This window comes from Poromitra crassiceps (genome assembly GCF_964638095.1).
Source record: "Poromitra crassiceps genome assembly, chromosome: 2".
NCBI classification, from domain to species: Eukaryota; Metazoa; Chordata; class Actinopteri; order Beryciformes; family Melamphaidae; genus Poromitra; species Poromitra crassiceps.
In genome coordinates this window covers 79836922-79863735 of record NC_139624.1, presented here as the reverse complement: position 1 = coordinate 79863735, position 26814 = coordinate 79836922, and the positions used below count along the sequence as shown (strand labels likewise).

The window sequence follows — 26814 nt, the reverse complement described above, 5'->3', positions numbered from 1 at the left end:
TAGCATAGAATAACAGTAGTAAATGCGATAGAAGCAAAAATAGTAGAATATGTCTAAGTAAGCAAAATACATAGAGTAAGTATACATTCCGTGCCAATTATCATTATTGCACCCTGGACTTATATTAAGTCGGCTTGCCCTATACGTTACACGTGGCATATATTGTATGTATGTAGGTATGTACAGTATGTACAGTATGTACTCTACACTGTACAGTATGTGCATGTGCTGTGTGCGTGATGCATTAAGCTAATGCCAAGGTCACATAGGACACTTTTCTCTGCTTTTCTCCCCGCAAAGCACAGCTATGAGCATTGCTGAGAGAGAGCAAGAGCTTGGAAAAGGAGAGTTCCATCCTCTTTGTTGTGGTGCCACGTTTACATTATCACTGGTACATTGTTGCGACTGCTTATTTCCCTCCAGGCGGAAAATTGCAGTCAGGCTAAAGTTGAGATGTGTTGAGTTTGGATCACCCAGCAGTGATGTGTTGAGTTTGGATCACCCAGGAGAGATGTGTTGAGTTTGGATCACCCAGGAGAGATGTGTTCAGTTTGGATCACCCAGGAGAGATGTGTTGAGTTTGGATCACCCAGGAGAGATGTGTTCAGTTTGGATCACCCAGGAGAGATGTGTTCAGTTTGGATCACCCAGGAGAGATGTGTTCAGTTTGGATCACCCAGGAGAGATGTGTTGAGTTTGGATCACCCAGGAGAGATGTGTTGAGTTTGGATCACCCAGGAGAGATGTGTTGAGTTTGGATCACCCAGGAGAGATGTGTTGAGTTTGGATCACCCAGGAGAGATGTGTTGAGTTTGGATCACCCAGGAGAGATGTGTTGAGTTTGGATCACCCAGGAGAGATGTGTTCAGTTTGGATCACCCAGCAGAGATGTGTTGAGTTTGGATCACCCAGGAGAGATGTGTTGAGTTTGGATCACCCAGGAGAGATGTGTTGAGTTTGGATCACCCAGGAGAGATGTGTTGAGTTTGGATCACCCAGGAGAGATGTGTTGAGTTTGGATCACCCAGGAGAGATGTGTTGAGTTTGGATCACCCAGGAGAGATGTGTTGAGTTTGGATCACCCAGGAGAGATGTGTTGAGTTTGGATCACCCAGGAGAGATGTGTTCAGTTTGGATCACCCAGCAGAGATGTGTTGAGTTTGTATCACCCAGGAGAGATGTGTTGAGTTTGGATCACCCAGCAGAGATGTGTTCAGTTTGGATCACCCAGGAGAGATGTGTTGAGTTTGTATCACCCAGGAGAGATGTGTTGAGTTTGGATCACCCAGCAGAGTGCACCAACATATGCTGAGTCCAAAATGTGAGGTGCATAGTTTGGTTGGGACGCCAAGGGGAAACCAAGATAACTATTTGAATCACTTGCATATACGCTGCCAGCTGTCACCATGTGTTGGGTGTTAAGTTTACTATCACACCATTTCTTTCTGACCTGGTTAGATAGGAAATGCGCTTCTTTGTAGGCATTTTTTATTTTAGAGACAAACCTCCTGGAGGGTCCTGTTCTCAGTTGAACTGCTCACAGATAATTAAAGCAATTACTTGCCAAATCGTTTTTTTTATGATAGCCTTTAATCCCACTTTTAAGAACGCCAAATAAAATGCCCCTATTGGTGGCAACCTCTGCAAACTTTATAGGTCAAGACTTGCCAAACATGCATCATTTTGGGTGTGTCATGATTGATTCCACATGGTTCTCATTCTCATCGCATGGTTGCCACTGATTTATCACATTGTACTTTGCATTGGTTTTGGTGGCGTGAGAAAGTTTTATTAATCAGATGTAGCGTAGTGTCTTATCATTTCTAGATTCTGCATTCTTTTCCAGGATGGCTTGATGTAGGAGGGCCAATGTACGCTGTTTCACCAAAGAAACACCTGTAACTAGCCTCCCATCCCCCACCCCCTGCTTTTAGTGGGGGAAAGTCATACTACAGCAATCAAAGTACACACACACACACACACACACACACCACTCTGTAGGAGTAGTCCAGGGGTATGCAGGTACGTGATAGGTCTGAAAGGGCAGGGCTGTGTGTGGGAGGAGTCGGGACCTGGTGAATAATGCTGGGCAACAGGGAGGGGGTTTCTCCTGTTGCCATAGCGACCTTTGTGGCTGACTGCAGCTGATTCCCTCTCTCCTATTCAGACCTGAGAGAGGGAGGTGGTGACACACACACACGGCATAGTGGAATCATAAGCCGTGTGCATTTTGACACATGCTCAGAGGGACACAGCGAGCGCCAACTGAAATCGGACTAACTCCCAACTCATCAGATTCTGGCTCTGCTGGACTGTGGTCCATGTACATGTCGAGGTAAAATACACTGCCAGATAGATAGATAGATAGATACTGTAGGTAGAATAGATATCTTTTTTGTCATTTGTTAACATGTGGGGTTGATGCAACAGCGGTTTTCTTTTAAAATGGTATCTATGTGCAAAAAATATCTGTCTAGTTTGTCTAAAAAATGTGTCCCCCAATGGGGACTCCCTGCGCAAAAACAAACAAACAAAAACACGCATTCTCACACTGCTGTGAGTTAGTTTACTTATGGCAAGTAAAAACTTAATTACTTTCCCTCCATCTGTAATTTTTATTTATGTGTCAAGCTGTCGCTGAATTCATTCCCTTCTATAAAAACATATCACTGGGCGTAAAGACGGTCTGCCTCTGTCAAATTTAACAAAGTAATGGGTCTCCATACTGATTTTCAAACTGTGATGGGTGGAGAAGCTTTCACCTAGTGAGAGGTTATTGCCTAAAAGAAAAAGTTTAATGATTCTTAACTCATTGAGTGCCAGCCACTTTTGGAGAACGGACGCTCCCAGTGCCAGAGTTTCAGAGCGTTTTCAGTGATTTCTCGTGTAAACACCGAACATGCACAAAGAACGAGCTGACTATTGTATCATCAGCAAAAAAAGTTTATTGATACCATTTTCCGTTCTTTAGTTATGAGCCGGAGAAGATAGGTTGTTTTGACCAAATACAGGCGTTTCAAATTAGAAGCTGAGTTATTCCACCTTTTGTGAAATGAAGCATTTCAAGCACATTCACTGACTCTGAAGATAATATTTTCTGATGTAGTGACGTGGTGTAGTTGTGTGGTGCCCTGCGTGCCCCACCCCCCTCTCCCCCCCTCAGCTGCAAACTCCTGCCCACACTAACACACAGCCTAACACGCACCCAGTCTATTTTCGGAGTGCTCCGTTTTTGTGCGCCAGCTCCCAGCGCGACACGGAAAAGCCAAACCGGACTGCTGAGAATGGTTTGGCCCTTCGGCGTCGGGTGCTGCTTTTCTGGCGGCTAATCGTGTGGAGAAACTATGCAGACAGACAGACAGAGGCAGAGGGGCTCAGTTGTGGGCGCGGATTGACTGCTGTTCGCAGCCAACGTCAGCTCCAGACAGAGCAATCTATATGGCTCTGGCTGCAGCATGAGCGGTTTCTCTTTCATCACGGGGCTTTTTCTTGCTGTTTCCCGACCTTTCTCTAATCTGGAGAGCACTGTCGCCACCTAATGAGTCCGTAAAATAGGTTATACACCTTCAATAGCTACAATATTTGTACAGGAGATGCCTGAGGCTTTGATCCACGTCCCACCGTCAAAAAACGCAATTGACGAACATACTCGTCCTTGGCACTCTACGTTAGTATCTGAATTGACGAACATACTCGTCCTTGGCACTCAATGAGTTAATAACAGCACAAAGCATTTGTGATCTTGATTTCTAATGTGAAATAGACATGAAAATTAGGGATGCACGATATATATCGATCTGGTCAATTATCGTCCGATATTGCTCATTTTACATTATTAATTATTATTCCGCGAATGAAATTTTAGCCAATAAATAGAGCCGATAAGAAGCCATATTTGCATTGTTTTGCTCATGTCAATCAGCTGCACCAGCAGTTGAAGTCTAGCAGAACTCTGCTCAGCTCTGTCTAGAGCCAAAACATGTCGCCGGTTTGGCTGTTTTTGACAGTTTCCGCAAGAGTTCCGAGATGAGGGGGAAAAGTCTGAGCTGGGATTACGTTAAACCAAACCTGGCGAGGAGGCAGCGAGGTTTGTTTAGCGTTATCGTTAGCTGTTGTGGCTAGCTAGTTGGGCTAGTCCAGCAGGTAGCAGTGGGCTGCTGTTGTAGCACTCCATGCTCTGCCGCTTGTTGTGAATAACATACCCAAATTCATACTCCCAGAGCTGGCGTAAACCATATAAAAACCCAAATCTGTAACTCCAAAAGCAACCCGCTAGCTGCTAACATTAAGCTAACTAGGGCTAACAATAATGCTTGTTGTAATAGCCCAGTCGGTTTAGTTACCCCTTTAAGCATAACAGTCTGCTATGCTTTTTGTCATTGTGTTTTATCTGCAGCCTATGCAGCCATTGGCTTTCACTTCTATAAAAGCCTTTGTTTATTTATTGTATTGAGTGATACACTTTACTACAAAAAAATAATTTACATTTGAAGAGTCAGAACTCAGAAGTGTTCTTTGTTGTGTTAAGAATAGTGATGTCAATTTAGATCAGAGCTATATGGATTATTACATCAATACATCATCCATCTTTGCTCACTACAGCTTAGCTTTACCCTCAGGTCCTTAAACTACAGGTTAAGAACTTACATAAACTTGACCGAACTTAAAACACAAAAATGTGAAATTATTATTGGTTAGCATATCGGTTAGCGGTCACGAGAAGTAGATATTTATCAGTTATCGTATCAGCTGGGGGGGGAAATCCATATTGTGCATCCCTAATGAAAATGTCATGCATATTTGACAAGTTTCCATGGACTGCTCTGACAATGTGTCACAGCAGCTGTTCCCTGAGTTAACGGCTGTTAGCATCGGGGCGGTGTACAATGGCACTCACAATACAGGGACTTACTGTAGGTGTAGTTCTTCAAAATCACATCAATCACATTGTGTGTGTGTGTGTGTGTGTGTGTGTGTGTGTGTGTGTGTGTGTGTGTGTGTGTGTGTGTGTGTGTGTGTGTGTGTGTGTGTGTGTGTGTGTGTGTGTGTGTGTGGAATGGTTCTCTGGATAATCTATTGGCATCTACAATCAGATCAAACGACATGAGCATAGAGCTCATAAAGTACTGCATGAAGCAGCAGGCTTTGTCATCTTCTGTTTGAGGCTGCGTTAGGTTTCCTTCAGATATCCTCTACATTCTGTTACACTTGCAGCTATTCAGAATGCACAGCAACATGCAATTGGACGAGTCAGTTAAACTCCCTCACATGGTAGAAATACGATCCCTTGGCCAATCCAAGAGACTCATACCACCTCCTTGGGTGCAAAGGGATTTGATTGGATAAAATCTGTGACAGTTTTTGCATTTAGGCATCCGAGACATTACAACGTTCCCTCACAAGGCATCCCGCCATTGAGGTGTCATGTGTCATCATTTAGCATAATGCTATCTAAGGTGCAGGGATTTGCATTGTGATGCCTTGAGGATTTGAAACCGTTAAAGCAGTGTGTGGGAAAACAAGGTGTTTGAAGCGTGGCACCTCGCTGTAAAACGCAACTGTCATTTAGAATCACACGTCCAAAGGCTTTCATAGGCCTTGCTCGAATTCCCAGCATCTTATCGCTTTGCAAATCACAAGGGTGGCTGCACCACTTTGTTGTTCACATGTATCAGAGTTACCTGGTCCCAGGTAGTGCATGGGGAAACTGCAATGACAGTATAAGAGTTTGGCCTGATATTCAGACTGAATTGTCAACTCGTACACTCATTTCCATCTTCTAGTCTGAGATTGGACTCTGTGTTATTTCTATGATGGGATCCCCCCAGGGGAATTCCAACCAATCACTAGAGACCAAATCCAACGTATTATCGGCCTGAAACTTATGTTAGTTACTGCAGTCGGGCGAATATTACAAAACATCTCCCCTTTTGAATGACTGCCCTCCAAGCAGTGTTGCTTTCAGATTTCAAAGTCATTGGTACTGGCTTGTAATCAATTTAAAACAGCCTGGACATCAGGCAACGGCCGCAGCCATTGTTGTTATGCTCCTCGGGGAAGTCTTGACAACCGCACTTGACGACGGCTGGTCCCGCCCCTTCATGGGCTGTTTATTGACGCTGAGTGGCCAATCGTTAGTCCCACTCGGCGCTCATTGGCTCGGAGGGTTAGAAAACCCGAGAAAAGGCATTTTGTATATGACGATGCCAGACCAAGAACAGCCAAAGTCAACTCCGTGGAGTAGGCGGATTCAAGGTTGTGGACCCAGGCTAATAGGAGTTGCCAATAGGAGGTAGTCCATCATGGAATGAATGGTGATGGTGAAGAATGATGACGAGGGGAAAGATACAGTAGATGAGAGAGAGATGGGAGGGGAGGAAGAGAAAGATATATTATCCGTCTATGGAGTTGTACCTGAGCCATTGATTTCCCAATGTTTTTTTTTTTTTTTTGCTCTTTGTCAAATCAAAGTAATCCATATGTGTGCACAGTGTCTGTCTACAGTGTGCTGCCAGTGCTTTGTCTCTGCATATTATACCACTTGTGCTGCTTTATAAAGGAGTTTCCCACTGAGGAATCAATGAACTACTATACGAATAGTACTACACACAGTATGTATGAGGGATCAATGAACTACTATACGAATAGTACTACATACAGTATGTATGAGGGATCAATGAACTACTATACGAGTAGTACTACATACAGTATGTATGAGGGATCAATGAACTACTATACGAATAGTACTACACACAGTATGTATGAGGGATCAATGAACTACTATACGAATAGTACTACACACAGTATGTATGAGGGATCAATGAACTACTATACAAATAGTACTACATACAGTATGTATGAGGGATCAATGAACTACTACAAAGAGTACTACTACACACAGTATGTATGAGGGATCAATGAACTACTATACGAATAGTACTACATACAGTATGTATGAGGGATCAATGAACTACTATACAAAGAGTACTACTACACACAGTATGTATGAGGGATCAATGAACTACTATACGAATAGTACTACATACAGTATGTATGAGGGATCAATGAACTACTATACGAATAGTACTACATACAGTATGTATGAGGGATCAATGAACTACTATACAAAGAGTACTACTACATACAGTATGTATGAGGGATCAATTAACTACTATACGAATAGTACTACACACAGTATGTTTGAGGGATCAATGAACTACTATACGAATAGTACTACACACAGTATGTATGAGGGATCAATGAACTACTATACGAATAGTACTACATACAGTATGTATGAGGGATCAATGAACTACTATACGAATAGTACTACATACAATATGTATGAGGGATCAATGAACTACTATACGAATAGTACTACATACACTACAGTATGTATGAGGGATCAATGAACTACTATACGAATAGTACTACACACAGTATGTATGAGGGATCAATGAACTACTATACGAATAGTACTACACACAGTATGTATGAGGGATCAATTAACTACTATACGAATAGTACTACACACAGTACGTATGAGGGATCAATGAACTACTATACGAATAGTACTACATACACTACAGTATGTATGAGGGATCAATGAACTACTATACGAATAGTACTACAAACAGTATGTATGAGGGATCAATGAACTACTATACGAATAGTACTACACACAGTATGTATGAGGGATCAATGAACTACTATACGAATAGTACTACACACACTACAGTATGTATGAGGGATCAATGAACTACTATACGAATAGTACTACACACAGTATGTATTAGGGCTGTCACTTTTTCCCAAAATAAAGTTCGAACGAACTTTAATTGCCCGAAATTCGTTCGAATATATTCAAAGTTTTTTGGTTAATTAAAAAAAAAAAAAAAAAAAATCAGTCCAGGCCACCGGGCATCAGCCCGACGTGTGAGCTTGGACGCTCACAGTCACAACACTGCCTCACAAACTTGGCTGCATCCAACTCGAGACAACTTTTCAGATTCAGATTCAGATTCAGATTCATTTATTTAAAGAGTGGGACATTACACGTTAATGAACAGTACAGCCGTACAGTAAACATGTCAGGTTATAGCCCAAGGGCTAGTTTCCACCTGTAGTCCCATGGCAGGTTGATGTAATCATGAAGGAGAAAAAAGATTAATAGCACAAAAAAGATTAATAATACGGAAGATTAGTAAAACCAAAAATGATTAAAACACACACAGTTAATAGAACCAAAAAATTAATAGTACAAAAGGTTAGCAAAACCTAAAATGAATAAAACACACAGAGCATGCAGCGAAACATGACAGATGTTAAGTGTGGTCACATTGTTGTTTTGATCTGAGCCATAATTTCAACTGGCCTTTGAAAGTGGCGAGACTAGGGCATTCTCTAATAGAGGGAGGTAGACTATTCCAGAGGGTGCTTCCCGTAAAGGATAAGGTCTTCTGGCTAAAAGAAGTTTTTCTAAAGGGGACCTCGCAGACCTTGTTCGTGATGGCCCGAGTGACACGGGTCGAATTGGCGGTCGCACGATATTTGATAAAGTCAGACCCTGGAGACAATCTTTCTCAGAAGAGACTAACGTGACAAATCTGGAAACTTTTTCTGACATGGGATTAACATTACCAGCAAGCAGCAGTTGGTTAATTTTGGTTCATAAAAAAAATAATAAAAAAAATAATAATAATCGAACAGTCAATTTACATATCGAACACGAACCTCTCCCCCACATTCGAAGTTGCATTCGAATTTCGAATGAAAAGTGACAGCCCTAGTATGTATGAGGGATCAATGAACTACTATACGAATAGTACTACATATATGTATGAGGGATCAATGAACTACTATACAAATAGTACTACAAACAGTATGTATGAGGGATCAATTAACTACTATACGAATAGTACTACATACAGTATGTATGAGGGATCAATGAACTACTATACAAATAGTACTACTACACACAGTATGTATGAGGGATCAATGAACTACTATACGAATAGTACTACACACAGTATGTATGAGGGATCAATGAACTACTATACGAATAGTACTACATACAGTATGTATGAGGGATCAATGAACTACTATACGAATAGTACTACATACAGTATGTATGAGGGATCAATGAACTACTATACAAATAGTACTACTACACACAGTATGTATGAGGGATCAATTAACTACTATACGAATAGTACTACACACAGTATGTATGAGGGATCAATGAACTACTATACGAATAGTACTATAAAACAGTATGTATGAGGGATCAATGAACTACTATACGAATAGTACTACAAACAGTATGTATGAGGGATCAATGATCTACTATACGAATAGTACTACACACAGTATGTATGAGGGATCAATGAACTACTATACGAATAGTACTACACACAGTATGTATGAGGGATCAATTAACTACTATACGAATAGTACTACAACCAGTATGTATGAGGGATCAATGAACTACTATACGAATAGTACTACATACAGTATGTATGAGGGATCAATGAACTACTATACGAATAGTACTACATACAGTATGTATGAGGGATCAATGAACTACTATATGAATAGTACTACACACAGTATGTATGAGGGATCAATGAACTACTATACGAATAGTACTACATACAGTACGTATGAGGGATCAATGAACTACTATACGAATAGTACTACAAACAGTATGTATGAGGGATCAATGAACTACTATACGAATAGTACTACATACACTACAGTATGTATGAGGGATCAATGAACTACTATACAAATAGTACTACATACACTACAGTATGTATGAGGGATCAATGAACTACTATACGAATAGTACTACATACACTACAGTATGTATGAGGGATCAATGAACTACTATACGAATAGTACTACATACACTACAGTATGTATGAGGGATCAATGAACTACTATACGAATAGTACTACATACACTACAGTATGTATGAGGGATCAATGAACTACTATACGAATAGTACTACATACACTACAGTATGTATGAGGGATCAATGAACTACTATACGAATAGTACTACACACAGTATGTATGAGGGATCAATGATCTACTATACGAATAGTACTACACACAGTATGTATGAGGGATCAATGAACTACTATACGAATAGTACTACACACAGTATGTATGAGGGATCAATGAACTACTATACGAATAGTACTACATACACTACAGTATGTATGAGGGATCAATGAACTACTATACGAATAGTACTACATACAGTATGTATGAGGGATCAATTAACTACTATACGAATAGTACTACACACACTACAGTATGTATGAGGGATCAATGAACTACTATACCAATAGTACTACATACAGTATGTATGAGGGATCAATTAACTACTATACGAATAGTACTACACACACTACAGTATGTATGAGGGATCAATGAACTACTATACGAATAGTACTACATACACTACAGTATGTATGAGGGATCAATGAACTACTATACGAATAGTACTACATACACTACAGTATGTATGAGGGATCAATGAACTACTATACGAATAGTACTACATACACTACAGTACTGTATGTATGAGGGATCAATGAACTACTATACGAATAGTACTACATACACTACAGTATGTATGAGGGATCAATGATCTACTATACGAATAGTACTACATACACTACAGTATGTATGGGGTGGGGGCTCAAAGAGAGAGAGTGGGAGACAGCAAAAGAAAGGTGCATACTGTATGGATGTGTTATGGGGTCTGTGCTTTGCGTGTGTGTGTGTGTGTGTGTGTGTGTGTGTGTGTGTGTGTGTGTGTGTGTGTGTGTGTGTGTGTGTGTGTGTGTGTGTGTGAGAGAGTGAGAGAGAAGAACATAGTAGGCGATGGAGGGAGACAGGTGGTTGTGCTGTGTAAGTGGATGTGTGTGTGGAGGAGAGAGAGAGAGATGAGCTGGTGTGTGTTTCTGTAGTCAGGGTTGGGGGCAGAGAGTGGATTGCGGTTGGAGATCTGAGATAGGGAGTGGGGATCAACTCATTCAAAGCTATAAATGGCTTTCAGAAAACCAATCAAACCAGCCATACACACTCTCTCTCTCCCCTTTCCCCTCTCTCTCTCTTTCTCTCTCTTTCTTTCTCTCTCTCTCTGTCATGCGCACACACACACACACACACACACACACACACACACACACACACACACACACACACACACACACACACAGTACATACACAATATCTTCAGTGGGGAGAAGTTCACTGCACTATTGATCTGCTTCTGCATGGCTGTGATTGCAGTAACCTGAATGCAACACACAGACACAAGAGCATGGTCTCTCTCTCTCTCTCTCTCTCTCTCTCTCACACACACACACACACACACACACACACACACACACACACACACACACACACACACACACACACACACACACACATACACACAGTGATTTTGGTTTGAAGCTCATCTGTCTGGCTCATAGCTAGATGACTGATATGGAGTACTGCCATTAAGCCACTTAAAGAGCTAATGCATCAGCTACAGACTCCCCCCCCCCCCCCCCCCCCCCCCCCACACACACACACACACACACACACACACACACACACACACGGATATGGAGATCAAAGCTAAGCATAGAGATTCAGCTCTAATCACTCTCATTCATGTCTTATCTTGTTTATGATGCATTTAACAGTTGAGTGTTGAGTTAAGTGTTGAGTTTCATTCCAAAATCACTGTTCTTCAAGTTTAGGGGAAACTTTCCTATAAAAGTGCCACTAAGACCATGGTGTCATAAGAGACATATTCCACAAAGGATTTCCACAAATATCTTCCTTAGACAGATTTACACTTTGTAGCCTAGTTTCAGTCGGAGAGCTTCAACTCTTCCAGTGACAATCTCTCATGCCACACAGTGGTTAAGATTAAAGGCCTTCTTGCTCACTCCAAACACTTTCACATTAGAGTGAAAAAAGAACACTCGTGTTTTTTGAGAAGAGTTCAATTAAAAGATCGAATTAAATGATAGAAGTTAAGTTGAATGATCATTAGTCATTTACTACTATTTATTACTATTTATTTATTTTACTATTAGTTGACTTTGCAGGTATTAATGTACCTGGAAATACAGCATACACTACAACTACAGCAATTTATCCTGACTTTTTTTTTTACCTTTATTTATCCTGGGAAGCTTTTGCTGAGCACACTTACCCCCGTTTACACCTGGCAGATATCTAATGGCCCATTTCCACCGCTGGTATCAGCACGGCCCCGCCCAGCTCGTCTCGCTTTTTTGTCTCATTCCACCGATCATAAACCTGGACAGCCCGGGTTGAGTCGGGGTTGAGTCATGCTGCTTTTGGTCCCTGCTCTGTTGAGGTTCCAGCGCTGTGAACCCGGGTTCATACGGTGACGTGACAACACTGCAGACGACTGATTGGTCAGGCAGAATCGTGTTTACTGTATCTACTGACTGTCAAATTGTCAATGCTGGATACCAGTTTAGTGGGGCTTACCTTCTCTTCTGTTAATGTTATTTCCATCAGTCTTTTGTGTTGCTGCCTTCTGCTCTGGTGAAATAAAATCGATCTTCTTGCTCAGCTTTAACATGGCGTGGTTTTCAATTGTTTTCAGAGAGAAAAAGTCCGCTCCTCGGGAAGCCCTTTGTAGTTGTATGTAACGTCGGCTCAGGCCGCAGGCGGGGGTTTAGTGAAGCTGCGGTCTTGCCTGGTGAGTTGCCGCCGGGGAAGTGGCTTCCCTAGCGCAACTCCCGTCCCCCACGCAGCGCATGCATGTGAGTTTGAGTAACAACAAAGTGATATCCATTCTCCTGGCCGATTGTCACATTTGCCCATGTACACTGTAGGTCATTTACAGGAACCAGTATTTCATAACCAGTTCAAAAGTTCCGTGTATGGATTTAATTTTTAACGTTATACTTATAGCCCACTTCGGCTATGGGCGGAGGACAGATATGCGGTCACTATGACGACCAGGTGTGGGCGCAGGCGAGTAAACTTGCTATGGTAATAGAGTCTATATCAAGTAGAGACAAGTAAGACCAGGTCGAGTAGAGCTGTACTGTGCTGTTATATGTGGTGGGAATGAGCCATAAGTGAGAATGGGCTCTATGGGTAGGGTTAGGGCTCGCACCTTGACTTGCATGCACTTTCTGTCCGAAATGTTTATGGTCCCAAAAAGAAGCACAGGCATTTTTTATTTTATTTTATTTTTTACAACTCTAAATCTAATTCTAATAAAATTACTGTAGATAAAAGAGTAATGTTTTGAAAAAAATATTTAAGAATTAGAATGTGAATTGTCTATAAAATGTAATATTCTAATATAATGTAATTTCACATAACATCAACATTTATTTTTGGCCGTTGGCCCTCCATCCAGATTAATTTTTGGCCCTTTATAGCAAAGACTTTTGGCACCTCTGAGGTAGAGTGTCTTGCTCTTGGACACTTCAGCAGGGCGGGCGCTTGTCGAATTGCAGGACTGACTCTGTCACCACAGCTCCACCCACCTGCCTCCCCTGAGTAGTGAGAGGGTACGGCAAAGAAGCCACAATGAAACCCACAATTAAGTCTCTGTCTCTCTCTCTCTCTCTCTCTCTCTCTCTCTCTCTCTCCCTCTTTCTCTGTGTCTCTCTCCCTCTCTAGGAGCTTCAGTTTGAGCGTCTGACCAGGGAGCTGGAGGCGGAGCGTCAGATTGTGGCCACCCAACTGGAGAGATGCAAGCTGGGGTCAGACGCAGGCAGCATGAGCAGCATCAGGTAACAACACACATACCTTTTATCTGCCATGTATGTGCTTGTGTGTGTGTGTGTGTGTGTGTGTGTGTGTGTGTGTGTGTGTGTGCGCGTGCGCGTGCGCGCTTGCGTAGTGTGTGTGTGTACTCATGATAAGGTAAGGCACTCCAGCTGCTGTTTGTGTGTGTGTGCATGTGTGTGTGTGTATGTGGGTCAACCATGGGCAGCATGAGGCAACACATACTACTTTGGTTGCAATTGTGTGTGTGTGTGTGTGTGTGTGTGTGTGTGTGTGTGTGTGTGTGTGTGCGTGCGTGCGTGCGTGCGTGCGTGCGTGCGTGCGTGCGTGCGTGCGTGCGTGCGTGCGTGCGTGCGTGCGTGCGTGTCAGCAGGTGGTGATGTGGGGAAAGGTAATATCAGGTAACACACATTCTGTCCCCACTGTCTGTGTGGTGGTTGGGTAGTGTGTAGGAGGGATATGATTGTGTGTTTGTGTGTGTTTTGAACATACTAATAGACTGTATAAAAATATGTACAGTGTAGCCACAGTTTAGACTGTCGCCATCTTTTTTCTTTTCTTTTTTGGGAGCTAACCAGGTTTGGCAGCTAACCTGGTTTCTCACAATGACTCTATTGACTCTAAATGGTCATAATTGACTAAATGAACATCCTGCTGTATTGAAGAAGACTTGAAACTAGCTATTGAGACCATCAACTTATTAGGGAAGTGTTTACTGAGGCCATAAATCAAGTGAGAAGTCGAGTCATTTTCCCATTGACTTCTATAGAATCTGACTTCATTTTTGCAGCCAGTGAAGTTGCCCCCTGCTGGCTGTAAGAAAGGGTGCAGGTGCCGGAGGTTGCCCCTTGATTCTGAAACAGGTGGTGTCGAGTAACACATGCTTTTTTGCCTTTGTGTGTGTATGTGGGGGGTTGGGGGGTATAATATGACCAGCATTAGCTAGCCTAACATATACCAGATTGTGTGAGTTTGTGTGATATTGTGCACCTGTGTGTGTGTGTGTGTGTGTGTGTGTGTGTGTGTGTGTGTGTGTGTGTGTGCGTGCGTGCGTGTGTATACACACACACACATGTGAACTGAGTGCATGATGGAGCAGTTTCTGGGTCCTTCATGACACTAATGCTGACTGCACCATTATATTCCTTCAACACACACACACGCACGCACACACACACACACACACACACACACACACACACACACACACACACACACACACACACACACACGTACGCTCACACGCACACACACACACACACACACACACACACACACCCAGGGTGGAGACGTTTTATCGTGAGCTCCTTGGAGTGATGATACTGGAAAACAACAATGTTCCCCGTGCCGTGGGGTACATTTATCAGCTGGATGGATTGGGGCAACACTGAGGTTGTGGGCAAAATCACACAAGTGCATACAGTACACACACACACACACACACACACACACACACACACACACACAAGTCTTGGCAGGAACATCCGCTCTACACTGGAAACACCGAAATATCAGCCGTCTGTCTCACGTCAACGCCAATGTTAGCTGCTCATCTGACAATGTATGGTGACAACACAGACCATCTATAGATTATATAAGTTAGCAGCTATGTGAATATGCGGCTATGGTTTCAATAGTCTTTGCTTCCTTTATCAAACTAATAGCAGCTAACGTTAGCTGGATATACTCAACAACACCCAGTCTAAGGTTAGTAGGCTAGTCTTTGGTCAGTGATTTTCACTGGATGCAGGGCAAACACTTTTGTCTAACCTGGTGCAGGTGTTTATTCAGAACTCTGCCCACTGTTATCTGCCTGCCTTACGATGTTACACTGTGGAATATGTCCACCACCACATCAGCATATGATAATCATAATAAAATAAATGATTTGTATAGCACCTTTTAACAAGGTAACAAGGTGCTTGTACAACAGAATAAGCACACCAAAGACCAATGATATAATAAGGCAAAACAATTGTAAACAACCATAGAATAATTAAAATAGGCTGTAAATACAGTTACAACCTTACAGTAATGGATTTAAACGCCATTTTATAAAAATTGTGTTTTAAAAGTGGAAAGTATGGACATATTGTTAAGCAAACAACAGGAGCCAGTTGCACCAAGTGGTCTTAACTATGCCTGGTCGTAACTCCTACGTCGGTCTTAGTTAAGACCAGTCTTTAGAGTGGATTTACGCCTGTTGCACCAACAGGGTTTATGTCTGGTCTTAACTACGCTGGTCGTAGTAATGCGCGTCCATGTGAATTGCCGGGGAATGCCCCCTGATTGGGCCAAAAATGTGCCTCGCGCCGTCACCCACTACTGTATGTGCATCACAGGGGCGTATCTACAGGTGGGCCTGGGTAGGCACAGGCCCACCCACTTCTTGCCCTGGCCCACCCCCCAAAAAAAAAGAAAAAAAAAAAATGTTTTTAATTGGTTGTTTTCTAGAGGCAAACTTGCTGCTGCATTGCTAGCCAATGGTTTTGTTACTTTTGTAAAAACGCAGGGCACATCATCTCCAGAGTCTAATGCATGACAACTTCATGACATCTAGGAATTTTGTTCTCTCTGTGGATAAATAAACCAGAGGGCGTCTTGTTCAAACTTGAAGCAGCCTCAGTGTTGTTATTTTTTAAACTCACAGCAGTATATGGATCAGTGGTTCTAATTTCTGTATAAAGTAACAGTATACACACAAGTATAAGCATTCATGTATGCAACATTTGGCACCTATATGTAACCTTTTAAGGTTGAGATAATTGTATTATCATTATATGGTCCAAATATTTCAGTAAAGCACTTGAAGCACTTGAAATATTCTTGCTTGGGTGGTATCATTCTACTTGAAATGATGGTCAAATGCATTATTTTTAGTAAAATAACACGTCAAATTTTAGTGGGCCCGGCCTTCGGCTGGGCATCTGCACCCCTTCCTATCCAGGCCCACCCAATTTGATCCAGGCCCACCTATAATTCAATTTCTGCATACGCCCCTGGTGCATCACTACCATTCTGGTAGGAAATGTATAGCATCATGCTAGTAACAGTATTCCTACTAATGACTACTACTACTACTACTAACACTACTCCTACCAATACTGCTACTGCACAATATGAAATGTAAAATCACACATTAGAGATGAGAGAACTCTCCTTTATCTTCCTTCACCTCTCCTGGCTCTCCTGTGGTTCTGTGGGTAAAGCATGGTACTAATGATGCCAGTGTGAGCACTTTGGATTCCCTCTGGGGCAGTCAGTAGTAGTAAGTTGAGTATTTGCACTTGTACTTGGAATTTGTGTACTGCCATGGTGCCACCACCTCTAGCACATAAGACTAAACTCGGGTTAGTGTCTCCCCCCCAAAGTCTACGGATCCCCCTCAACGTCTATAAATCCCCCCATCTGAAGAATATAAGGGGGGAATTCCCCCCTAGTTTGCAAAAATGAATTTTAGGCCCAGCACACCAGAAGCATCTCTGAAGCAGCGCGTCATGGAAGCGTCGTGCAGGGAGCCTTGCCATTCACACCAGAAGCGCTCTGTTTTGCTCCACGCCTCGCTCTGTTTTGCCCGGCGCCGGTCACAACTTGTATTGACAGTACAGTACAGTACACACCATGATGGTTAGTTACAGAGGGTATGATATTGCACGCGCACGCACGTACACACACACACACACACACATGCTGATACATTGGTTTTTGAAATATTGCTTCGCCAACACAGTCTCAGAGACAATTATAAAATAGTAAGTTTTGGACCAATGTTGCTATGTTACAATTTCGGCTCCAAAATTGTAAAATGGTAACGTTCTGAGATTTTAGGTTTAGAGTTCGGGTAGGGGGAGGGGTTAGAAACGGAAAATCTCTGGAAACCACGCCCACCCCTGTATAAACGTATGTTACCATTTTCCAATTTCGGAGCCAAAATTGTAAAATAGCAACGTTGGTCCAAAAACATTTGGAGATCGGGTTGCGCTACAGAGACTCCAGGGTAAAGCCATACTACTGTATTACATTTGTTGGAAGCCCTTTCCTCAGATATTGTTACATCATGAATTAGCATATTAGCCATGGCCCTGGACTGCTCCAAATCTACTCCTACTTATGTTTCCCAATTATAAGTCTGACCTTTCTGCTGCCAACATTGTTTTCAGATGAGGGAAAGAGAGCTCTTAACAGAAAGAGGGAGTGAGGATGAAGGAGGGAAGGGCGGATGGAGGAGAGGAGACAAATCTGACTAGCATGCTAATTTTGAATCTTATGTTAAAGGAACACTCTGCCCATTTTCAACCAGCTTTGTATCACTGAGGCCATTTACACCTGGCATTAACATGCGTTTTCTGCCATCAGATTGCAATCAGATTGTATTTTATCACTTCAGCCTGATTCCATTTACACCTGCCACTAACATGCGTTTTGGGTGAACAGATTGCAATCCGATTGCTCTCCAGCTCGAACGTCATCACGCGCGCCCCCTGAACATGTGCATGCATGTTTGCATACATGCACAGGGAAATAGTTAAGCTCAAATGCACAGTGAACGTCCCCTTCACCTGGACAAAACGATGGCCGATCACCCAGCACTGCATCCATTTCTTTATAAAAAGGACACGATGCCCTACCCCTGCCACTGTTCTTGTTCTTGTCCTTGGCCTGTCTGTAAGCCAGTTTCAGGTGTTTCATTTTTCGCTGACGGTAGCTGTGTTTCCATTACCTTCAGAAATGCGCAAAATCTAAATAGGCCTATCGCAATAAAAATCGGGTAATGGAAACACGTAAATTTCGAAAAAACCTCCCAAATATCGCAAAAAGCTTTTGCGCTCTCATGAGGTAGTTTTTCAGACATGTCGATATAGGAGTTTATCGCAAAAGTGTAATGGAAACACATTTTCCGCATTTGCGCGTCATGTGACCCATCTTCTCCTTTGGAAAAGGAGTGGAAAATGAAAGAAAAATGAGGGAGAAAGGGTTCGATAAGCTGTGGAAAAACGTCCGCAGCAAGTGGAAAACTTTGAAGCAACGCTACCTAGCAGAAAGACGAGTGTTGTGCAAAAGCGGAGCGGGGGGGGAGATAGAGAATTTTTAGCCGGTCCATGGTGACAGGCTGCCTGTGTGTGTGCGCATTTGGCACAGCGGCGAGATGAGGGCACACACAGTCAGCCTTTTTCCCCCTCCATCTCTAAATCGGACCAGTTTTATTACCTTTTTTCCTCTGTCTGTTGCGCTCACTGCATTCACCGCAGCCAGCAACATGTTGCCACTCATTTCTTTTGAATTGATAATCAGGCTCGTTTATATGCGTTGTAACTTCATGTGGTGATTTGCATTGACCATTTGGTTAGATTTGAGCATGCAGGGGACGGGATATGGGGCAGATCCCGTGCGTAATCACTGTGGCAGCTGCTGGTAACGGGGAATTGCATTCAGGTGTGCGCGCCGTCACCGACTTCCGAAGATTGTGTATTTCCGTATGGTAGTTGCTGAATGCGTTTTGAGAGGACGCATTGCATTTACACTTGTGTTAAATGTTGTCATAATGCGTCCCTGACCACCTCCGGAGGTGGTTTGGCCGATCAGATTGCAATCCTTCTTCAATGCGTTTTGGGGGTGTTTACACCTGTACTTTCAAGTGATAAAATACAATCTGATTGCAATCTGATCACCAAAAACGCATGTTAATGCCAGGTGTAAATGGCCTCATTAGAACATCAGTAGTATATCAGAAAACTGTAAACTGTTTTGAAGTCTGTCATTTAATTTGACAGTTATTGAGTGTTAAAGTGTGGACCAGTGACATCACTGGTCCACACTAACTCAAATTAATAACTCATTAACTCAAATCAACTCTCAATAACTGTCAAACTAGATGAATGATGAATAGTTTGACAGTTATTGAGAGTTGACTTGAGTTAATGAGTTATTAATTTGAGTTAGTGTGGACCAGTGATGTCACTGGTCCACACTTTAACACTCAATAACTGTCAAATTAAATGACAGACTTCAAAACCGTTTACAGTTTTCTGATATACTACTGATGTTCTAATGATACAAAGCTGGTTGAAAATGGGCGGAGTGTTCCTTTAACAGCTCTTGTCTAGAGCTCAGTGTCTGGCTCCGCCCCCCCTCTCAATCTTTCTCTCTCTCTCTCTCTCTCGCTAAATCTCTCTGTCCCCTCCCCTCAACATTGTCTTTCATACAGACTGCCGCTTCATTCTGTGTATGTCTCCCCATATAGAAATATTGAGAAAAAGTAAAGTTTGGAGAAAGTTACACTAGGAGAAGTATAAATTATTTATGCTTTTTAGCATTTAGTGGTTTACGCGATGTGTTTTTTTGCAGTCATGTCAAAGAGCCGAGTTCATATAAATTCAGCATCCCTCTGACTCCCTCAGGCAGCTTATTGCATAAGTCCACAACCCTGAGGGGGGGCACGGAAACAGAGATGGAGAGAAAGCAGTTGGGAGAAGGCACTTTTAAACTTTTCAAAACACGGCCCTGTTTATTCCTGCTCTATCGCAGATGAGATATTTATGGGGAAACTTTAGACACCTTCTTCCTGGCTTTGTGTTAAAATTCCATTGTTCTTTAATACCCTGATAACGGCAATCAAATTCAGATTTTTTCAAAATTCAAAATACTTGAGAATCAAAATCAGTTTAAAATCAGTCACTGATTCTGATGCATTTACCTATTATTTCCAGTAATACTTTGTTGATGCTTGTCTAGTTATGCTTCTAGTATTACTTTTCAACACATTTGTAAAAATAAAATAACTTACACATTTATTATTTTGAAAATGTGAGATATATATATCATATATATATGTGGTTGTTGCAAGAGCTGACACGTAGTGGCCTAGTTAGTAAACGTTTTTTTTTATTGAGGACGTACAAATGGCAATCATAGATTGAATTGTGAGTACATCATTACAAGTATAAAAAGGCAAAACAACAAACATACAACAGTTTAATTAGTTGTTTAAGACGAGATATCTCGTCAACGGCAGTGAACGTGTTAAAAGTCTGATCATGTAGGGGATGGCACTTTTTTGTACCGCTCTGTGTTGCAGTAGGCCAGGTCAAGGTTATTTGAGGAGCGGGTTAAGCGATGGCTTATTACGCCTCGCTCAGGTGGAAGCCAGCTCCTGAATTGGTCAGACCGTCGGAGCGAGGTGGCAAACGCCCTGGTGAGGTCTTCGCAGGCAAGGCCGTATAGCGGGTGAGCTGCATCTGCGACCTCGAGGGCAACCCAACGAGGCACGGTAGAAATGAACGATGAGGTGCAGGAGGACGACAGCGACGAGGCACTGTAGGAATTAGAGCCCGACCGATACTGCATTTTTGAGGCCCATGCCGATACCGATATTAGGGAGTAAAAAAAAAATCTGATATCGATATATTGGCCGATATTCTTATATCATATATATACCCATTATATTTAATAAATTAAATAAAAAAAATGCAATGACCCCTCAAATATCAAACACTTGACAAAGATATGTCTTGAGATATGTAATGTAGGGAGAATATTCTACAGCTTATCAATAAACTTTATTGTCCAAAATTACATCAATGCAATGAAACAGTAAATTTCACTGGGATTTTTTTTTAAATATATATTTTATTTTCATTTTTTTAGAACAATATACGAACAAGACAAACAGGCTCAGACACAACAAAAGAAAGTAAGTAAGAGGGGGGAAAAAAAAAAAAACATACATCATGAACATTCAACATTACAACGTGGTGCTACAAAGTGTGTATGTGCTTGTAGGAGATAATGGACAAGGGATCCCACGCAAGGAGTCCATAAGATACCAGCTGGGCGAGCCATCCGTCACCCCCAACCTCAGTCACTGGTCATTCTTAACCTCGTCAAAGTCGGCCAGGTAATTGAGAACCTTCCAAGCGAGTTGGTTCTCAGGGATTCACTGGGAATTTAATAATTATAAATAACTAGAAATAGAAAAACACAAATAGAACAAATAAAGTATAACTTGAGTTAACACGTTCACTGCCGTCGACGAGTTGACTCGTCAAAAAAAATCCGGTTGACTGCCGTTGACGAGTCAACTCGTCAAAAAAAAAAAAAAAATTGACGGTGGGACGTGGATCAACGCCCCCCACGTCTCCTATAAAAATATGGGAGCCACCGAACGTGTACAACCCATTCCACCGACCCACTAAGTGGCGACAGTGCTCTCCAGACTAGAAAAAGCTGAGCCAAAACTGCAGGGGAACGCGCGAGGAAACCATTCTCATACTGTAAAATGGATTGGCGAAAACGCTTTCGCAATCGCACGCAGCTTCATTCCAGCTGAGCTCACAACCGAAACGAACGAGCCCCATGCAGACTCGCCCAAAGAGCGGCCGCCAGCAGCCAGGCAGCACAGACAGGCAGAGCCTCGCTTGTACCGCTGCAGCCACGGAGGGAGGAGGAGAACACGGAGGGAGGAGTTTGAAGGAGAGGGGGGTGAGGGTGCTGCTATGGAGGAAATTACTGTTCAAAACTATTGTTTAGATGTCTGACGTCTTACGCCAAAAATAAATGGTTAAAGTGACTGTTCTATCGAATTTCACAAAAAGCCATTTATCTCAGCTTAAATTTTCAGACGCTGAAACCATGCTGTATTCAACTGCTAATGCCTACATAACTACTAACTCTACAAACTAACTCTTTTAGACAGAGAAAGCATACATTCTATTACCGTAAATTCCGGACTATAAGCCGCACCTTTTTTCCCGTTTTTTGGGCTTTTTTGGCCCCTGCGGCTTATATAACGGTGCGGCTTATCTATGGATTTTTTCCAAAAAAAAAAAAAAAATCTCTCTTTTTTAGCACTCTTTCTAACTATAAATCCACTTCTGTTTTAATTTCCTCTCTTGCCCTCTTTTCACCACACTGTATGACACTGTATGACACTGTGTGCACTGTAAATAACAACACAGGTGGTGTTGTGTTATGTTGTTTTGTTGAAATGTTAATAAATGGGAGCATTACATATGGTAATTAAACATTAAAACACAAAAAAAAAAAAAAAAAAAAAAAAAAAAAAAAACATTAAAACACCCGCGGCTTATAGTCCGGTGCGGCTTATATAAGAAAAAAATAGTCAACTTTGAAGGTGCGGCTTATACACCGGTGCGCCTTATAGTCCGGAATTTACGGTAGTTCTTTTGAGATATTTTGTGTTCACAAAATCTTAGCAGAAAATAATCCTCGGCTCTTGAAAGATGAGCCAGAATCCTCAAAAAAAAACCTTGGCAGAAGCTACCTACAGTAAAAAAAAAACTGCTGGCAGTGAATGTGTTAAGAAAAAAGATGGTGGGCCCTATTCTCCCACAGGCCTTCGGCGCAAAAACTGGCCTTATACGCAAAAAAACGTGCCTTGCGCCTGCCTCGGGAAGATAGCAACATGGCTTTAGGCCCCCAAATGCGCTTTACGCGAAATGGGCGTGGCGCAGTCCCAGAATGGGTGAGAATGGGCGTTTCGGCCTTAAATACCGGCCTAATGATATCTTCCCACCTGGCGTTAATTTAGCGCTTTTGAAAACCAGGCCTATTCAGTGCGCCGTTTCGCGGAGCGCTCCTCTGCCTCTCCTATGTGCCCCTTCTCTCTGTGTCACTCCCTCTCTCTTACTCATCAGTCTGACAGGCACAATACGGACTGCTTGAAAAAAAGTTTGTCGGTTCTCTCTCTCTCTCAGAAAAAATAAGTTACATAGTATAACAACATGACAGTTTTTTCTAACATGACAGTTTTGAGCCCGTGACATTCAGAGGCTATTGCATCATCCTACCTGTGCAGTGAAGGCGAGAGAAAACGAGATCATTCTGGGCAAACATTCACTACCTGGCTTCCCTGCAACAGCCAGACAGGTGAAATCTCCCAGCATGCATTGGGCTAATACATTTCGATAATAAATCGCATCGAAATTAGCCTAAATAGATAGAAAGGTACATCGAAATAGATCTAAATAATGTGTAATGTTCCCACAACATGCTATTGTAGAACATTTCAATATTGGACAAAATAAAATCGCGAAATCCAAACACAACCCTATGTGAAACATATATGTCATCCTGGGCCTATATATATATCCCTCGTAGATTTAACGTGATTTAGATAAGTGACAGCATAACGCGGTTCTACTGTCATGTGCTATACTGTGATGTCTGCTCCAATAAATTGGCCCTACTTCACATTTAGTTTTACAATAAAAACACATTTCTGCAATGACTTTACATAATGTAGGCTATATTTATGTGCATCATCCTACCTGTGCAGCAGGGGAGAGAAAACGATATCATTGTGGATAAACTTTCACCAATCTAATTAATCTCATCATAGGGATAGGCTATATTTTTCTAGCTGATGCGTTTAGAACATTCTTTTCACTTTGATCTTGCTATAGTGTAGCGTCTTTACATGCTTGCAGTATTTAAACTGCAGTTAGATTGGTTTGAGAATAATATGGAATAATAGCCTATATATGGAGACAGACAGAGGGGATAAAAGGGAGGGGGGGAGATCAGAGCCCTCGGCTTTTCTGAAGCCGGACTGGATCGCTCCGTGGAATTGGAGCTGAAAAGTGAAGCATGTGATTTGTTTACTGCAGTTCCCCAATGAGCAGATAGTGCATAATTTTACGCTTAAAAGGCGTGGTTATAATGATTAAGGCCACCTGTTGCGCCGACACCAAGATATCAAGTGCGCTGGTCCATACCCACTAATCTGGGCTGCGCCTGGCACTAAACGCAGTTTATAGGCCAATGCAACGATAGAGCCCCATATACACAACATGCTGTATATAACTTAAAAAAATCCAAAATAAAAATATATCTGCAATATCAGCCAACATATCGGTCAATATCGATATATCGGTTATCGGCCGATAATATCGGTGGACTGATATATCGGTCAGGTTCTAGTAGGAATGAGCACTGCCAGTTCAGCGGGCGTGGCGAGGGACGCTAGAAAGGAGCGCGCTCTGTTTCTAGTTATCAATTTGACTTCAAATTGCACAGAACAGAGCAGCCAGATTAGTTCTTCATTGTTCTTTTCGGGCTAATATGAGTAAGATGAACAAATGATTATCCTGGCTTCCCGTGTAGGCTAAATTAAAATATAGTCTATTGTCATTCATGCAAACTGTAATTTGAAAAAAAAAAACAGATTTTCTATGTGAAAAAATACTATATGCTGGTTTTTGTCATGGGTTTAGGACATGTCAAGTGAGTACTGGGCTCTTAGTAGTACCCAGTCCATGTACACATTTTATTGTGCTTTATAGAGGTTCTGCTGCCTGGAATATGCTCCCTACCAACATGAGACCAAAAATAGGTATTCCTTCAAAAAGTCAGTAAAACAAATCTTGAATCCACAATAGCCGTTTTGTTGTTTTAGATTGTACCTTGTTTGTTTGTTTTTAGTGTTGGGTGGGGTGTTTGTGACAACTTAGTATGTGTTTCCATTATATTTATAGTTCCTGTTATTTTTGTTTTATGTGCAGTCATTTAATTTGTGCTCGAATTTATATGACATTTTCTTGTTTTTATGTGATGTCAAACTGTGTATTGTTTTTATTGCTTGTGTGGACCCCAGTAAGGCTAGCGACCACTTTGTGGAAGCTAATGGGGATCCAAATAAAGCATAAATAAAGAATGAATAAATAAATAAATAAATAATTAGAGGCAGGCTTTCAGATATTTATCTTCCACATAGATTTTTCCCATGTTTGGCAAATAGTTTCAGCTCATCTGTCAAACCACTCTCTTGTTAGTGACTAGACTCTGAATGTTTGGCTTGTTAGCCAGGTGTCAGGCTGTTAGACTCTCTGAATGTTTGGCTTGTTAGCCAGGTGTCAGGCCATTACACTCAAGGAAAAATCCCCTCCAACCAGAATTCACATATATTATTTCTACGATCTTGGACAGTTCAATCAATACTGTATTTGCAAATGAGAAGAAGTCTCTCCCAGAGCTAAGAAAGCAGAGAAGAGAGACTCTTGATAGAGCCTTCAAAACAGCCCGTCTGTCTGGAGCCATTTGACTTTGTTCACTCACACAATGTTTTTTTTTTTTTTTTTTTTTTCTCCCACTAGAGATTTGTTTCCTATACTTATACCAAAAATGGGGCCAATCACTTTGGCATTTTGACATTGAGCACAAAATACTCGAACAATCATCTCTAACAACTCATTTTTAATGGACAAGCTCCAGTAATGTCACTCGATGACAATACAGACTGAAGTCTGTCGCTTACATAAGTCTAGCTTCAATCTCACAGTCTGATGACTCATGAGATTCTGGGACAGACGGCCGATATTTCAGGGTTTCTGAGGTAGAGCGGACGTCCGCGCCAAAAGATGTCCACTTCCGTCCTTGTTTACGGTCTGACGACGTCTCATATGCAGTTATCTGTTCATATAGAGATTAGCCCAAAAGTCATCTGGACCTAAAACACCTACAATCAATCATTTCCAACTCCAGTGTTGCATCAATGGGACTGTAAAGTCTGTCCCAGAGTCTTATTAGTTGTCAGACTGAGAGAGACTGTGTGCAGCCGTGGTGCCACGGGGAGAGCCAGGCCAACCCAATCACCTGCTTTGTTTTTTTCAAACACACGTGGGTTCAAATGAGCAGCCTGACCAAAGCTTTGAGTCAAAGCTGCTCATCCAATGAGCTGTATCAATCTAATATGAGACCCAACATGGACATAAGAACACTAAGAAGACCCTCAAGTTTAACCTTTTCCAAGGGTATGTGTATTAAATTTGTGTGACATCAGTTCAATTTGTGTATTCTATCGAGTTTGAATGAGAGATTTTATTTAGAAAAATTCTGACAGGAAGTCAGAATTAGAGATGCACCGATTGCCATTTTCTTGGCCGTTTCCGATTTCCGATTTTTGAATAGTCTGACTTGCCGATACCGATTTTGGCCGATTCCGATTTTCTTTCTAAAAACAATAATTGACGGGTTATTTTTTATTTATTTATTTTTTACTTTGCTTTAA

General features: G+C 41.9%; 1 protein-coding gene across 1 annotated transcript in view; it reads left to right on the top strand.

Moving 5' to 3' along the window:
• Window positions 1-26814, top strand: part of ctnnd2a (catenin (cadherin-associated protein), delta 2a) — a gene marked incomplete at both ends in the record, with an annotated part of 506376 nt that overhangs the window by 101262 nt on the left and 378300 nt on the right. The window contains one exon of the mRNA XM_083657360.1: window positions 13683-13795. Within this exon, the coding sequence (XP_083513486.1) occupies window positions 13683-13795 (113 nt within the window). The remainder of the gene's footprint in view (window positions 1-13682; window positions 13796-26814) is intronic.